Source organism: Orbicella franksi, chromosome 2 (genome assembly GCF_964199315.1).
Source record: "Orbicella franksi chromosome 2, jaOrbFran1.1, whole genome shotgun sequence".
In the NCBI taxonomy this organism is placed as follows: Eukaryota; Metazoa; Cnidaria; class Anthozoa; order Scleractinia; family Merulinidae; genus Orbicella; species Orbicella franksi.
In genome coordinates this window covers 35,235,124-35,252,417 of record NC_138146.1, presented here as the reverse complement: position 1 = coordinate 35,252,417, position 17,294 = coordinate 35,235,124, and the positions used below count along the sequence as shown (strand labels likewise).

General features: G+C 37.7%; 1 protein-coding gene across 1 annotated transcript in view; it reads right to left on the bottom strand.

The window, feature by feature from the left end:
* LOC145479559 (ectopic P granules protein 5 homolog) overlaps positions 1-17,294 on the bottom strand; it is a 49,687-nt gene that overhangs the window by 27,050 nt on the left and 5,343 nt on the right. The window contains exons 5-19 of the mRNA XM_081457955.1: positions 13,369-13,440; positions 12,143-12,265; positions 11,710-11,830; positions 11,043-11,188; positions 10,548-10,774; positions 7,996-8,039; positions 7,702-7,757; positions 6,439-6,559; positions 5,959-6,127; positions 5,005-5,193; positions 4,239-4,405; positions 3,967-4,112; positions 2,307-2,447; positions 1,545-1,709; positions 294-443 (exon numbers count right to left, since the gene is read on the bottom strand). Of these exons, the coding sequence (XP_081314081.1) occupies positions 294-443; positions 1,545-1,709; positions 2,307-2,447; positions 3,967-4,112; positions 4,239-4,405; positions 5,005-5,193; positions 5,959-6,127; positions 6,439-6,559; positions 7,702-7,757; positions 7,996-8,039; positions 10,548-10,774; positions 11,043-11,188; positions 11,710-11,830; positions 12,143-12,265; positions 13,369-13,440 (2,037 nt within the window). The remainder of the gene's footprint in view (positions 1-293; positions 444-1,544; positions 1,710-2,306; positions 2,448-3,966; positions 4,113-4,238; positions 4,406-5,004; positions 5,194-5,958; positions 6,128-6,438; positions 6,560-7,701; positions 7,758-7,995; positions 8,040-10,547; positions 10,775-11,042; positions 11,189-11,709; positions 11,831-12,142; positions 12,266-13,368; positions 13,441-17,294) is intronic.

Sequence of the window (17,294 nt, the reverse complement as noted above, 5' to 3'; positions counted from 1 at the left end):
ATAGTTTGTGTTTAAGTTTGAAATCATAACTTAGGTGACAAGTGCACACCAAAATTTTTGTAAATTAATGACAGTTTAGTAAGCTTTCTGTAATAACATTGCACTACATTAACCAAGGAGCAGAGACCCATCTAACCTTGGTTTGATAATAGATCTGGCTACATACCAAATATTATGATTTTGAAATCTCATACCCAGTAAAATTTACATTAATTTCGATTTGTAAAATATAAGTCTCCCGCAACCTTAGAAGATGCCCATGACTTTCTTAAGACACACTGTAGCATTCACACCTGTCTAAGGAGTCCAGTGTCTTCCTTAAAAGCTTCATGTGCTATTCCTCCAGGCATGTTTGGTAAACGTAATGCTGATACTTCAACAAGTGAGACTGCTAATGCTCTGTGCCAACACTGATGAAGGAACAGCTTATCACTCTCTCCAGGCTGACAAGGAAAAGAAATGGTAATTTCTGACGATTGAGGGACGAATTAGTCGGAAATTATTATTCTGACGGCATGTTGGAGAGACTCGCGGTGCATCACGGGATGCTTGGTTTTGGCGGGAGATTTAAGTCATTCTAGGTCGGTCAGTCGTTGTTTGCCCACTTTATGTCTTAGGATTATGTTTCGATTTTTAAGTACACAATTGTAGAAAACCCTTTCCTCGGGGTCTTGTGCTGCTGCATTAGATGAGAAATACGTTTCCACATATTTTTGGGCCACATATAAGGGTGGTTTTTTAGTTGTTTTTCGTATCTGGCGTAGCACAGGTTCTAATTCTTAGAACCACTTGTTAAATTTGTGAGGTAAACATTACGGTACATTAAATCTGATAGGTGACTGACGAATCCTCAATAAACTTTTCACATTTACTGTCTGTTGTGAGTGTAGTCAGAATTACTTAATTAATGGCCAACTGGGAGACTGCCGTTGACACTTTTTTCTAGTGTATAATATTGCATGGACTGATAAGAAAATTTACATCTTTTCTCTCCCCAGGGGTGTACAGAATTATGCCCAAAGTGACTGTCAACATAGCATCAAATTCTCCTTGTGTTTCACAAGGAAATACAAGGCAATTTGGATGGAGAATCTAGCAATTTATCAAAAGTCATTTTGAGCTGTTTTACAAGCACCACTTTGAACAGAATTATCGATGCCTGGGATAGGAGTTAGCCCATCACAGGTAACCCAACCAAATATTTTTTTTCAAGTTTCCCCAATGGCAATTTGCTTACACCTGTCATACATGTACATGTATTTATGCCCCTACACTGTAAGAAGAGACAAACAGTATAGAAAATTTAGTCAGGTCTTGCAGAAGCACACAAGATAGGTGCAAAATTGTCAGTCCAACATGCCAACACACCCAACCATGATGGGAGGGCCAGTCAGTAGGAAAAATATCTACTACAACTGTAGAGTGACAAAACATGCACCTTAATTTAAATAAATACATACAGTAAGACTTACAGTACAAATAACAAAGTTCAAATACAGCATTTATTCATGAACTTCATGATAATAATTAATGGATTTCTATACCTCTCCCACATGTCCCCAGTTTAAGTTGGAAATAATGTAGCGAGCTAGCTGGTGTTCTGGAGAGGACAAGTCAGCCTTCAACAGCCAGGAAATCATGAAGTCCATGTTTTTGTATGTCGGATGCCATAGATGAATTGATAAGCCACTGAACAGGTAAACACAAGCCTGACAAAGAATATTAAAAAATAAACCATATGCACATTTACATTCTACAACAATTCACCATTTCACCATCTGCAATATGTCCAATCTTTAAGCAAGGGAATGTACATGAAGAGAGGCTGTTCATGCATCGACAAAGGGCAGAGTTAACATCATGTAGACACAATTATGGGAAAAGCAAGCAGTTAAGACCCAGACTAAAGGACTGTGGTAAAGGATCTTCTCTACGTGTACAGTAAGTATCAGCTAATCTGTCTTGGAGTGAGGCATTTAATCAAAGATCTGTTTGAAATTACTGGCACATGTCTGTTTGTAAGAACTTTTCTCCCAGCAAAAAAAAAAGATATTTGACAAACTGCCAAGGTGACATCAGTCCTTGGTTCGAGGCCAGATTTAACTTACTGCTTTTTGAATAATGTATTAATTATAGAATGTTTGTAACCTATATGTACATGTATGTCCAATACTAGAAATCCTTTTTATAATCCTTAGAAACAACTTCCGTTTTACAACATTTAACCCTGTCTGCTTCCAGATTGTGGATTTATTTACAGTACGTTTGCCTGCAGGTAATGCACCACAAAAACGCTAAATGTTTACCTTCCCTATAGTATCAAGAGTTGCATTGACATTCTCAAGCAAAACCGATATCACAAAAGGATGACTGTTAGAGATGGTTCCCAGAAGATATCTACCAGTCTTGGAGGTTGACTCCCTTGTTTGACTGGCAATGAAGGAAACCTGAAATGAAATAAAATTCACTCAGACTGATTCCAGAAGACAGCTGAAACTCTAAAAGTAGCCACCTCTGTCAGGGGCTTGGAAAAAGTGAATGTAACTGGAGATGGTTGCTTATAAGAATGAAATCTCATTTAGTAACTGCCTGCTGAAAAGGCAGAAGTTGGTCACTCATGAAAGCTTTCAATACCAAAGACAATACAAATAGTGTTCTGAAACAACAGTGTACACAGTTCTATTACACCATAATGAGACAGACACAGATACTTACATATATCATTGTGTGAAATTTGAGGGAGAGTAGTGCATATTTCTAAAATGCTGTCTCACTTTCTTGAATTATAGCAATCAGTCTCTTAGAAATGGTCACTTACAAAAGCATAAAACCTATTATACTTGAAAGAAAAAGCCAAGTTTGCTACAGGTGGTCAGTGCCACATGGGAGAAATCACTCACAGGAGGCTTCATCCTTGGAGACCCAGGGGCAGCTTAATTCATGATGATGTGATATCTACGGGCAACTGGTATTTTCAGGCAAAAGTTTACATCAAACTTCTGCCTGGCAAAAAATATCACTTGCCTGTAAATATCTGGTCATCCCGACTAGCTTTCCTGGGTCTCTGAGGATGAGAAGAGTTTAAGGTCATTCCTCACATTTGCATTGCGCATCCTTACTGCACATAATTTATGGCGTCATAAGCGCGCGCCCGTGCACACGCATATTGAAAACATGACGGATTTGCCTTGATATTGAGCTCTTTCAGTTGAAAAATGGCTCTAGCTCACCAACGAGCATGGGAACCCCAATTTTTTTTCCAGTCATTGTAATCAACTAATCATAAGCTTCGCGTGAGAAAAGACTGATCTAATTTCTATTGCTGAAAATTTAATAAATAAGAAAAATAGCAGATACACTGTGGTCTTTTCTATTTTACAGTCGGTAAACACGGTGAGAAATTTGGTTCAAATTTTAATCAAGGATTTAGCTTTCTGTCTGAATCAAACTTAAAATGTTTATTTGTGTCGGACTCAATGTATTGACTGTAGTTTAATGCATTTTCTTATGAGTCTGGGCTCGCAAAGATTTTACAATTACTGGGAATGCGTTTATGTAATAAGCATTAAATAATGCCAAAATGGGGCATTTTCAATGCCTCACTCCTTAATGAGCATGGGCACCCCCCTTTTTTATTTCAAAATTGAAGTTATCTTATGACAAATACTCAGTGGACAAAGTTTGAACAAAAATCTATTGTCACTTTTATTTCAGAGGAACTACCTTAACCCCAAAGTTTCTATTGAATGTAAACGAAGGTTTCCTAAGTGTGGTGGTTGACAGAAGCTGGTCAATTATGAGAGAGTGCTGCAAAAAAGAACTTCAATACCATAAGGGCAAGGATGTTCGAGTCAATGTACATCTATGTACAATGTACATGATACCACTTCTATTAAAATAACCCCTGCATCACAATTCCATAAAGTACTACTAACAACACTAATAATGAAATGTTTTTTCCCAAACCTTGTAAACTTCAGTTGTGATTGCTTCAATTAAGTCCCATTCTTTGCCATCTCTTGAAGTAGCTATGTTGGCAAAAGTAGTCAGCAAGAAGATAGCCTCAGACTGCGACATTCTTGCAAGTTGGTCAGTAAATTCCTCTTGACGACCTACAGGGTGTAAGGTAAAGGGGAACAAAACGTCATTGCTATTGTTTGAGGAGTTACTTAATTTATGGTCACTCTAAAAATGAGATAAATTCCAAAAGGGGGCAGCTGTGGCTTGTGTGTACATACTCTGCAGTACTTCTCTCCAGTTGTCCCAGATGGAATCCTCTCTTTGAAGACTTTCAACAGAATCAAGTTTGGTGACATCCCCATGAAGTGCCCAGAACAGCTTCCACAGGGTCTCAGTTGAAACACTACCAAAGGGCATGTCAGCTAAGAACTGCCAAGCACCAAGTCTATATAAAGACAGCATGAACAACTTAAAAAAAAAATTATAATTGAACTAACATCCATGGCACTTGATAAGCATATATTTTGAGCTGATAGTACATCTTTAATAAGATTAGTACAAATCACAGTCATACAGGATGTACATTGTATACTACAGTCATGCACTTCTTGGCAAATATCTACTTGTCCACAGTCAGGCATACAAAAGGAGAAACAATTTTCAAAAAAAAAACTTCTCAAAAGTCTAAAGTTTGAAGTTATAGGGGTTTCATCTAAATCAATAATGGAAGGGACTGGAGAAGTTAAGGGTGCTACATGAATATCTGCACCAACCAAGAGGCTAATGCCACGGAACCAAAGGACAAGTGATAACTGTATGCACTTTTAGTGTCACATATTTGAGTGTATTCCTTATGTCGCAATGGAACTACATACAACAAATCACTGATTAGGGGCTTGAAGGGGGCAGAAGGGATGGCCAACTCTTTACTTATTTGTCACTAGTATAGAATTCTTTTATAAAAGTATTTGAGATCTGCAAAATTTAACTTAGGTGCCACATGGCGTGAAGAGATCTGTTAAAAGTAGACTGAAGTACATCTACCTGTGGGCTGATATGATCTGTTGAGCCGCTCGGAGAAAGAACTGATCTACCTCAACTTGAAGCCTTTGTAATGAGTATTGATTACTAGAGGGAAAGAAATCTGGAACAGCACTGATGGAATCTCCACAGACATTAACTCTCCAGCTTCTGTAGTCTGACCAATGATCTAACACATACTGAACAACTTGCCTGAAACATATTTTTATAATTATTAAATAATGCTTAAATAAAACCTCAGCTTACAAGAGAGAAAAGAAAGAAATCTTTGTCACTGGTCGCTATGAGGTAAGTACATTTAGATCTCTAGAACTATAAAATTTTGAGTGGAAATGTACACAAAATGCAACAAGGATGTCATTTAGTCGAGCTAATAAGATAACCATTGTTCTATCACCAAACTCTAAGGAAACATTTTGAGTTCAAATTTGCAAATTCCAACAGTTAAGAAAGTTATGTATGAAGGTTATGTTACTTTCGACTTAAAGGTACTTTAAAACCGACAGTAACATTACGTACACAGGCCATTTTTAAAAACTAATACTTATATATTCTATTAAGCAATTAGATTATGGGCTTGAAATTTCTATTGCGTGATAGTTGACAAGGGTGTAGCCCAAGTCAACTATCACACATAGAAATCGAGAGCAAATAATCTAATTGTTTTAGTATAAATTTATCTACTAGTCATTCAAAACTCTATCTAAATCCTCTTCACAGATAATTCGAAAACGTCAAGAAACGGCTCTCATTTTGTTAACAAGGACACACTGCTACGCTACTCACTACATACACTGTATCACAGAATAGATAGTGGGTAGTATAGCCAATCAGAGAACAGCATTCGTGATAGAACGCTAGTAGATTTATACTAAATACATGTATTCTGCCTTGAGATAGTACACGTACACATGTATGATCCAACACTGCATAAAATTAATAAGCCTTCATGAATACCTGATAGTTCGCCCCACTCTCTTGACAAATGCCCTGTAACGTATTTTGGCATAGGTGCGGAAAGCACTTCCCATCACATACACAATACAAGAAGCAAATGCCAACATTCTCATTATGTCGCGGCTTGTTGTATGTTCTACATGGTAATGTGATTCAGTCAGGCTATCATCTGAAAAATAAAAAAAATGATGAAGTTTGTGAATCTTCCCCACTCAACCTTCACACAGAGCACTGTTGATGGTGTACATGTGCAAGATCCCCCATATTATATTTTCTTGTCATTAAATTATTATCTGCCTACTTCAAAATTTACATGTATGTACCAGACTGATATTATTTATTCTTATGTGGTTGAACTTGAATTATCTACATTACATAAAGCAAAAACAGAAGAGTTATCCAAATGAAAATTAAACAAAATAACATTGAACTCAAAATAATGGTTAGCAACATGGTTAAACAGTCCAGAATCAAGCTTACTATGGATGTTAGGATCCATTTTAAGAAGGTGCTTGAAAATGGCATCAAAAGGGAACTGTGAGAATAATGCTATTAGATCATTCTCTTGAATTAACATCCAGCTGGTTTCTGGTTCCTCATCCTGAAAAAAAGGAACCATACCATTCAATATAGCATTAACAATAACTATCGATAAACGATATACCTATATATGTATAATGTAACCAGTGGGAATTGGAGGTGTACAATTCATGGTCAGAGTAACATTGAGTGAGCTAGCTATTCTTAAAATTATGTAAGACCAATGCATCGTCACTTGCAAAAACTGAAGTTGGTCTAAGAAAAAATAAAAATCAAAAATCCCACATTAAATATTCCAGTATGCCCCAATTTGTATCACACCCTGCAATGATGGTCTTCAATATCTATCCAATTAGTTATTTAGGTTAATTACAGCACCTAACAAATCCTACCTAATATTATAAAATACTTATAATTGAAGGCTTTCCTGCAAATAGGGTGTATATAGCATTTTGGGGCGATTTTTATTTTTTGCAGGATCAAGATACTTTTTCGCAGACTGACTTGTTTTGACATGAAAAGCATAGTTGCGTATTGTTTTTGCTGATTTGCGCTTCGTTTTTGAGAAATAACATATGCAAAAAAAAATCAGTTTTCCGAGTGGCATCTTTTGGAGCAAATCCTTCCAAGGTGGATTTTGACACGGTGCAAACCTAAACGGTTACTTTAAGCAACTTCGACAGCACGGTTTTTTTTAAATAGATGTTTTGATTTTTGAAAGAAGTAGAGAAATAGACCGGAAAAAAAAAATCGACCAACCTCGTATTGAACCCGTGTCACGACAAAACAAACTCAAATCCGGCCCGTTCAGTGCCTTATTTGCTTGCACTAACGAAGCAACAGAAAGAAAATTGTGTAATTATATGAATAATAAAACTAGCGACAAATACCACACTTCGGTGACTTCATCGTTTAGCAAAACAAAGGTTTCTTTTGTTTTTTGCTCAACAAAAGATCTCCAAAAGATACCCTTGAAAAGCTGAGTTTTTTGCATACGTTATTTCTCGAAAATGAAGCACAAATCAACAAAAACAATTATGCAACGATGCTTTTCATGTCAAAACAAGTCAGTCTGCCAAAAATTAGCTCGATCCTGCAAAAAATAAAAATCGGCCCAAAACGCTACATACACCCTTTTTGCATGAAAGCCTTGAATTAATTATAATATTATTATTTTAATTATTAAGCTATAAGTTGATTAACCTCTAATGATTCTCCATCTTCATCCACCAAAGTCCAGCTTATTGATCTTAAGGCAGCTGTGGATAAATTTCAAAATAGTCTTTAAAAGTACATGCAGTTTCTAAAAACAGAGTCTTTTTTGGACACTGATCAAACCTTCCGTGATTAAATGAACAAAACCTGGATGTTGGGTCAATGGTGGATTATTAAGCTGGTCAACACATATCATTTTCTCCACAACAAGTATGAGTTTCAAGGTAATTGTAATGTCATCTTTGCCAGGGAAGTATTATGTGATGTGAAAAATTTAAATACCTTGTTTTCCAAGTGAAAGTTTCTGTAGAAATCCTTCCCTTTCTCTGTGTTAATTAGAAAACATAATGTACAGTATAAGGTAAAAAAAATTGACTACAGTGTGACTGGAGGGTCATACAGGGTATTCTTGCAGTGTTTCAGCCAGAAAATTTTTCTTGACGGCCAACGTGGCCCCTGAAGACCTCTTTTAGGGGCCAATAAATTGAGAGCTACAGAGGGAAAAAATGCATCAGGGTACCAAGGAAAATAAAACAGTTTATTAGGATCTATGATAAAATTTAATAAGTGCTTTTTGAAGTGTTTCTACTCAAGAAGGTTACTTTTGAATCAGATACTGGTATGAAGGAACCCTGCATTACAAGAGAACAATCCTTAGGCATACATGTTGTAGTCAATGATCAAGGGTTTGCAATGCATTTTAGGGCTATTTCATACAAGAATCAATACTGCAGCAAAGCAAAAGGACAGATTGACTTCTTTTCTTATGTTGAATGTTTTAGAAGCAAAGATCTTTCAATACGATTTTCTAGAAGGACATAATGTGTGACAAAATAGCCTGTATTGATCGTCAACACAGAGAAGTGTAGTCGCCATTATGGCGACAAACCAGAATTTGTGGTCGCCAAGGATGAAATGTCGGTTGCATTGGCAACCGTGTCACTCGCAATTTCAAGTCCTGGGGTGGCTTTTAAAATACTATGCCTGTGTTAAGTCCGAAGTCTTGTAAAAGGGAAGGGCCAAATTGGCCCTTCTTTCGTTTTTCTGGGGGCCATCTCTGATTACAGCACAGGATTCCCGCAATGGCGCACTCTGGCGGAAACACTGTTCTCATGATACGTGATTAGCTGATTTTATTTTTCATGAAATGTGAATTACGAAATTATTCTTCATGATCCGTGAGAACTTGAATTACTAACTGATATTTGTGATTTCACCACTCTAATGTATGTGCTTTTGAGATGCGGGTCCTCTGAATGGTTAGAGTCGTCTATCCAGAGTGACAAGTTTAGGTATGCAATTTGCAATATGGAGTCTTGACCTGGCTTTTCACAGTTTGTCTTTCTTCAAACACTCCTTCTAGCATAATAGTAGAGCTTATGAATAGAGCGTAAGTTCTCTAGTGTAAGCGTAAGAGTTAATCGTAGAGTAGTAGAGTAGTAGCGTAAGTATCTTACTTGCTTATTTTCTTAATGTGGGAAAACAAAATTTTTATATCCGTGATCTGCGACCCTCTACTTTTTTTGTTCGCCCAGAGACCCCCCCCCCCCTGTGCGACCCTCTGACTGCATGTAATTGAGCTACCAAATAATTATTGTCCTTAGACTTCAAAACATCAAAATCCCATTTTATGAACATGTTTAGCACTTGACAATGTGTTAACTTTGTCACATTATGAGGCCCAACACAGAGCACACAAGACCAGCTGCAGTTAGAGATTAATTTGTTTTGTCAGCTAATGTAGCAGGGGTTTCATTAAGGGCCTGCAGCAAATTGACTGGCTAAAATATGATTTTGCCCACCAGTTGTTTGACCGTCTAGGGGAAAGTTTTTCTTATAAAGAAATTTGATTCAACATTGCTGCCTGTAAAAGCCAATTGCCCCCCTACTGAAAACATTTACTTGGTGAAACCCCTGACGCAGACAGTTCAGGCAGGATCGGGGCTAAGGTCAATTTTTAACATGTGTGAAAATGTTGGCAAGTTCAATATGCCATTTCCGAGTTGGCTTTTGCCTCTGTGTCAAAACAAGCCTTTGTGCAAAACCATTCATATGAAAATGGGTTCTGCCTAGAGGTTCATTTTCATGTACAGACGGCTCATGAACACCTGGCCAGGGTGCACCCAAGCAGACATAAATGAGAATATGCCAAGCAACTGTTAGAGTTTGCGTCATGTGAACAAAGATTTGTTTAACCACTTGTGCAGTTCTTGGTGCAATTCTGAAACATGAAGGGAGGGAACAGGGAAAGTCATGTCCAAGGTGTTGATCCAAATACCAAGGCACAGCATATGATGGCTGGGTGGTACACCTTTTTGGGGGGATGCCATGAGGCCAAGGTCATCAAAAAGCAAGTTACACTGGAAGGCCTGCTGAGAACAGACAGGAGACTCTGCACCATAGAAGTCGTTGATGTAAACATAGACCGAAATTCCCTCGTTGGTCAGGATGTGCACAATGCTTTTAATGGTTTGCTGACACATCAAAGTTGCAGAAAGTAGGCCAAATGGTAGTGAAGTGTGGAAAAACAGAGAGCCATTGATGCACATACCCAGCAATGGATAATCTGCCAGATCAACAGGAATTTGTCTGTCAGGTTATCAATGTCTTCAGGGAAAAGAAATTTCCAGGAAGTTTTGGATTTCGCAGTGGATTGCCTGGTGGATAGTGGCATGATAAAGGGACGTGGTGGAAAAGATTGCAAAGAGACAAGCACACAAAATGCTAAAAAGATCAATGAGAGGCCGCAACTCATTTTCACATGAGACGTTTTGCACAAGGACTCGTTTTCGAAAATGACCAATTTTTCTCCTTTGAAATTCAAAAACATTTACCTGACAGGTCGCAGCACTGCAGCTAACATTGCAACAAAATGATGAACAAGAGGATTGTCCCAGTAATATGGCTCATCTACCACATTGTAACCATGAGTTTTGAAAAGTGGTACAGGAAACTGAATGAAGTGTGCAATTTTACAGGTAAACCCTGGTGGACACCTCAGCATGTGATTTAAGAGGAATACAAGATCTGTTAAAGAAGCTACACGTAACAGAACAGCAACCTGTTAAAAAAGAAAAAAAACACTACATGTTACATAGACTTACAACTTACACTCTGACTCAAAGGTGGCATACACTGTATGTTACATATAGAACTTTATATATTAATTTTAGTTAAAACAGGCAATCAAATGGATTCGAATAAATTATAGTGAACAATTTTTTAGCTTTAATCACCATTTACATGACTTGTAGTCCTGACACAAATTGTAAGTTTGTACTATCTTAAAGAAATAATTAATAAAATGTCACTAAAGAAGCAATACATACCAATTGTTCCATCCAGCCATTTAGAATAATTACAAACTCTTCGTCTTGAATGGGTTGTCGCACAAACATGAACAACACACTGATACAGTCTCTTAACTTCTGAATCTCAGCTTGCACCTCTTGGCTTAATACCACTGGGCACAGCTCTGGCACAACAACAACAACAACAACAACATGATTCAATTTAAGCATGTGACATACTGGCAGGAGCAGTTATTGTATCAGAAATAAAAGATTCTTTACCCTTCAGTTATTGTACAGTATCTTTATTATGGCCAAAAGTATAAATCTTTATGGAAACCACCAGATCTAACTTGATGTTGCAGTAAGAACATTTTTAACATGACCTTGAAATAAATATTGCTACTCACAATACATACATACATTATGTTTATTTACCTTTTTACCTAATACAGTAATTATTTATAAATCAGCATGCCCTGCTTAATAATATGTTGGCTATACCACACAAATGAATCAAATTACTCCTGCCATTTCAGTTCACTTGCTGCCATATGAAAATCACTCTTGACTACTAGATGACAGTGCCAGGTAAATTTCTAAATTACCACAACAGGTTTATTAGATAATTTCATCAGACCTGATTGCTATTATTTACATGTGTCAACCGAAGGACATCCTCAAGATTCACAGAGTTCTCTCTCACCTGTAACCAGATTCTCAGTAGCAGCACTGCATAAAATGGATGACTTCTGTAGCATATCATAGATGTACATGTCAATATGGAGGCGAGCAAGCTGACATGTGTACCTTTGTAGAGCTAGAGTCTGTTATAAAAGGATAATACAACATGTAAGGGAAAATTTGTGACTTTAAAATCTAATTTGTCTGAATAATGTTTCAAGATTTAAAGACAAAAAAAAATGTACTGAACAGAAAAGTTACAAAATCAAAAAAGCTTGGTTATTATTTTCCATTTTTGTCAGTCCTTCTGTAATGTCATATACAATCTGGTTTTTATTGTCACTGACAGAGTTAAAATATATGTACTAAGTCCAAGTAAGTAATACAAAATAATTACATTTAGCAATGATACCTGTAGGTGGTTTAAAAACTTCGTCTAAAAATTTACAGTGTACCTCATGTAGAGCTTTGTGGAGTTTTTCCAACATGCCCTCAATCTCCCCAGGTCCTCCAGGGTTTAACTCGACTTGCTGGTAGGAGTGGTTATGTGTCACAGTGACCTGGTCAAGACATTTTCCCTACAAGGAAATACAATCATCGTTAAAAATTTTAATGTAGGAACTCACTGATAAACGCTGCAGCTAATCTTCAATATGAAAGGCCCGATGGAAAAAGGGCATTAGGTATTTTTGGTCAAAAGTGAACTTTGTCCAAAACACTCCAAACTTTGCATGCAGTTTTGTTTAGGTGGGTTAAACAATCTCTTAACCCTTTTGACCAAAAATACCTAATGCCCTTTTTCCACCAGGCCTTTCATATGATTAAACATGTTGTTCTTAAAGAGGTTATGACTGACCATTTCTTCCCAAAAGCAACATACATGTAGAAGGTAAAGTCTGCATATGTGCCAGGTTGACCCATCATGCCAGTGCTTATAGTCTCCAATTTCTATTTAGCATGATGTGATTAGAAGTATTTCTACCCCCTTCCAGGATGAGATGCTAGTCCATCACAGGATTATCCCCCAGAATTAAATTTGCTGGTACCTGAGTTTGTCTTGCCCAAGAACTCGAAACAAGTCAAAGTATGGAGGTAGTATCAAGTGGTAAATGTTGCTGGAGGGGGCTTGATATGGGGTCCTCGCAGGAGTAGGGTAGGGTAAAGGACCGAGAGAGCTAGCGCTGAATTAGGGACTAAGGAGGAGCAAGGTGGTGTGTATGTTATTCCTTTTAAAAATCCCCCAAAAAGTGAAATAAAAAATAACAAACTGGTTTGAAAAATTTAAAGCACAGAATTAAATTGAATTCCAATTGCTGTCGTCTATCCTGTTGTACAGCTAAATGAAGAGCTCAAAAGAGTGGGATTCAATGTATTTGCTTACCAAACAGGGCTCAAGAAAAGTGCCCTTGGGTCATCCAAGACAAGTAGGTTCTCTTCCTTGAAAATTAACTTTTCATTCTCACTTGCCCAATCAGCAAGGGATTAGGCAAGCCGTCTGCCAACTAAATCATTAAAAGAGCAAACAAAGAATTGCCCAGGGCAAGCAAAATTTGAAAGCTACTTGTCCCAAGGGCAAGCTGGAATTCAAGTTTTTTTTGAGCCCTGTAAAAGAATTACAAGTAGAACTTCTTGAGCAATAGTTATATAATATTAATATTAATAAACGTGTACATGTATATACCTGAGCTGCTACTGAAAAATCTTTAGTTATCCAGAGTTGCTCTTTCTTCTTCTCACACTCAGCAACAACTATCTGTAATAATAACAATAATGATAATGATAATGATAATAATAAGCAAGCGAATATTAACATTAAAAGCCAACGTTTTGGCGTCATCGTGACACCATTCTCAAGGCAAAGTGAATAAATAATGCGAAGATTTGATTTATAAATTATACAGTTTCTACGAATTAGCATAATAACAAAGGATCACAAGTCCTTCAAGTGAATACCTTTGCACAAATCGAGTCTGTTTGCATGTTTAGGGATGGTTTAAGTTTTCGTATAAAAAGCATCTCCTTAATTAGACAATCAAATTTGTTAGAACATTTGGTGAGCATGTGAAATTGTTCTGAAAGACAAGGAAGTACATTTGAGTTATGTTCGCTCAAATAATGTTTACAAATTGATGACGATTTTTGTTTGTGTCCATCAATGCATTCATGGAGGTGGCCGCGAGTGTAACCAACATATCCTGCATCACACAGGTTACACTGAAATTTATAAACTAGGCAATGTTCGTTAACAGTGGCTGGCAAAATTTGAAGCATAATATGAAGAAACTATTCAAATTTCAGAAATAATTTAAGCACAGTGGCACAAATAGTGTAAATGTAAGAGGTACTGTACAGATGTACAGTGTAGCAGGTAAGGAAATAATATGAGGATTGCCTGAGTTAGGTGGAGTAAAGTTTACTGTGCTTTTCCATCCTCAATTTCAATTTGCATATCAATTGTCTGCCACCATGTTGTTAAGTGACTGGCCACCCTTGCTGCTATGGGCCATGTAGTGCATGAGTCAACAGTTGTGGGGAGAGTGATTTCTTTGACAGTGCTGAGCCAATGACAAGCCAGTTTAAATCTGTTAGTCCAGAATCTGGACTAGAAAGCTGATTGGCTCCTAACGACCTCCCAAGGGTTTTCTAATCTAACAGACACAGTGATATGTGGCTAAATATCATTTAGGCAAGGTTAAACTCGAGCTAATGCAGCCAGCTAGCATGCCCATCCAGCTAATATCATTTAGGCAAGTTAAACATGAGCTTATGTAGCCAGCAGTTTCCCCGTTTGGGAGTACGTGACCTGTGGGGTGGCCTTAAGGGGTTTTGCAGGGGTTTATGGTTCATTGCATAATTGTTGTAGTGTATTCAGCTGATTGTTGCGGATCAGTTGCACTGCTTTGCTCGTGAATCATTGTGGATTCTTGCACCCTCTCCTCCCTCCCGTTTCGTTCTTGGTCAGGGTAAGTATTCTCCAGGTAAGTAGTTTCCACTGAATTTCTTTCAGTGTGACGGTGCCAGTTAGCAAACGCTCATTGGGTGATTCCTGCTTTCCAGGGTTGCCATGGATACCTCCTAGCGGCTTATGGCTTTGGCACCCCACTAACCTTTAAGGCACCAGTTCCCAAGCTCACCTATTTGTGATGAGTTTAATGGTTTCTAAGAATAGGGAACGTGAGCCTGTGAAGAAAACTTATTATTCTTAGCGATTTTTACTTTTTATTACTTTCTTAAATGCACACTTTTAATTATTAAGAGTAGTACAGCTCATTTTGGTGAATTGTACAGTGCCTAGAGCAGGCATAGATAGGCGCTATATAAATATTTATTTATTTATTTATTTATTTATTATTAAATGTTGCTTGGTGGCATAATGATCGTGGATGTCGGATTTTGAGGGTGATGTTTGTTCGTGCGCTGTAAGATTTGTGAAAGATCAAGATCTGGTCAAAGCCATAACAAAAATTCCTCAAAACGTTCGACGGTGATGACAACTTTGAAAACACCGAGCAAAGGGATAGAATTGCAAATTTTAGTCACAGTAAGAATGTTTTGACGGTTTTGCCAATGGGATTCTAAAATCGTGGTTAGTTCAGTTAATTCCTGAACTCTGTGTTGAACTGCACAATGCTCCAGACACCCAGCATACCAGGTGAGCTGGAACAGTGTTTTGAACAGGTATTTTCACCGTTTGCAGCTTCTCCTTTCCAACAGACAGAATTCTTTTTGTAATATTCTCAGTTAAACTTTGTGACTTCTTTGCCAGTCGCTTCAAATTCTGCGATCCGTCAGTAGCACGTCTTACAAAGAATACGCGGCCCGACGGACAGTTTGTCATCCTCGGTAGTGAAGAGTGTCGAGATTCTTTCACAGATTTTCAGTTCTTCAGCATTTTCAGATACAAGGCTGTAATATCCATCAAATACACACAACATTAGCATCAAATAAACAGCACGACAACGAAGACTTCGAATTAGGAACCTTTTTCATGGGATTATAACATAGTTTTTATTCCCGCAGAAGCCATGTAATTCAAATCAGACCAGATCTGTCATATCACGCAAATGTGTTATGTCTTCACATGCCAGTCCATGTGATCACAGTGGGAGATGTTCGCTGTGATTGGTTTAAATGTAATCCAATAAAATTGATCAAAGTTCAACGAGAACGGTGAATGAAACCACTCTTAGCCTGCAAACAGGTTCCCGGCAAGGACGGAAAAAAATTTCGGTGAGCGCGAAACAGAAGAATTCGGAGAGCAAAGCAATCGGAGCAGGGACAGGGGAACCTGTAGACTTTGTTTTTGATGTGCGTATCTGCCCTTGGTGATAAGCCTGTAACAAATCAGTCAATGAAGACCTGTCAAGAAGCTACATTTTCGGTACTTGCAAACAGTTCTAATCGAGCTAATCAAATAGCTGGGCCGGGCATCATAATATAGAGTGCAAGTAAGCAACATGTTCATGGAATATTTCAAACTTAACTTTGTCCCTTCAGAGCCATTACTTAGAGAGCTTAAAACATATTTTGCAATACTGAAATAAACCTAAAGAAATTATAAGCACATGATACATGTAGAGGTGTCAAACTCTTCGAAGTGACAAGCAGATAACAGTGAAAAGTCCGGAAACCATGCCTTTGACCTCTAAAAAAAATTGCTATAGCACCGCCAAACGGCTCCACTCCACTAGCTTCCACTTAAAATTCTTCCTCATAACAGAGCATAAAGTACCCTTCAGAATCACATGTGAAATAGCGAGAGGTCGAGAGACCAAAATTTAAAAGAGAATGGCAAATGTACTATTGTAATGAGCTATTGGAGTCATATAATTTTACAAAGATCTGTCAAATATTCATCTCAAAGATGTCAACAATCAGCGATTTAACCAATCATGATCATGATACCAGGAGCTGGTATCATAGAACAGCGGCATCAATAGAATGTCTACAGGCTCCCTCACTTCATTCGGGCTCACCGGGAGCCTGTTCACAGGCTAAACCACTCTGTACCAGAGGTTTTTCTCACGGCTTTGCCGCTTGTGTTGGTGGCCTTTGGCCACTGAAATGAAGCGAAGTATTTCCGTCTGTCGCGTGCGAGAAAAAACCTCTGGTAACCAGGGTAGTGCCTAACCTGAGCTACAAGATAATTAGGCCAGCGACTAGCTAGTGACTCAGCTGACCAGATGGCAAACCCTACAACCTCATTGCCTAATAAACTAATTTAAAGGAAACAGCTGTAATATAACAATCTTTATTAAATCCATTTTGAAATCACTGGCTATCCTTGCAATCTGATTGGCTCTCAATGGTGCGATTTATTCACGAATCGCACTATTTTTTGCTCTAAATCGCATCTTTTTCTCAGCCATTGAGAATGGGACAGTAAAACAAAACAACAAATCAGATTTCAATATTAGTTTAAAGTAAAGAATAAAATTTCAGGAAAATGAAAGGCAAAAAGCCATTGTGTGGAGAATTTAGCAACTACTATTGCCAAAACTTTGTTGTTATTGTGTTTTTTTTTCCAAAAAACTTGACGAATGTAATTAATTACAGTTTCTAAATGACAATTATCAGCTCCTTCAGGCTGAACACCTACTTTTATGG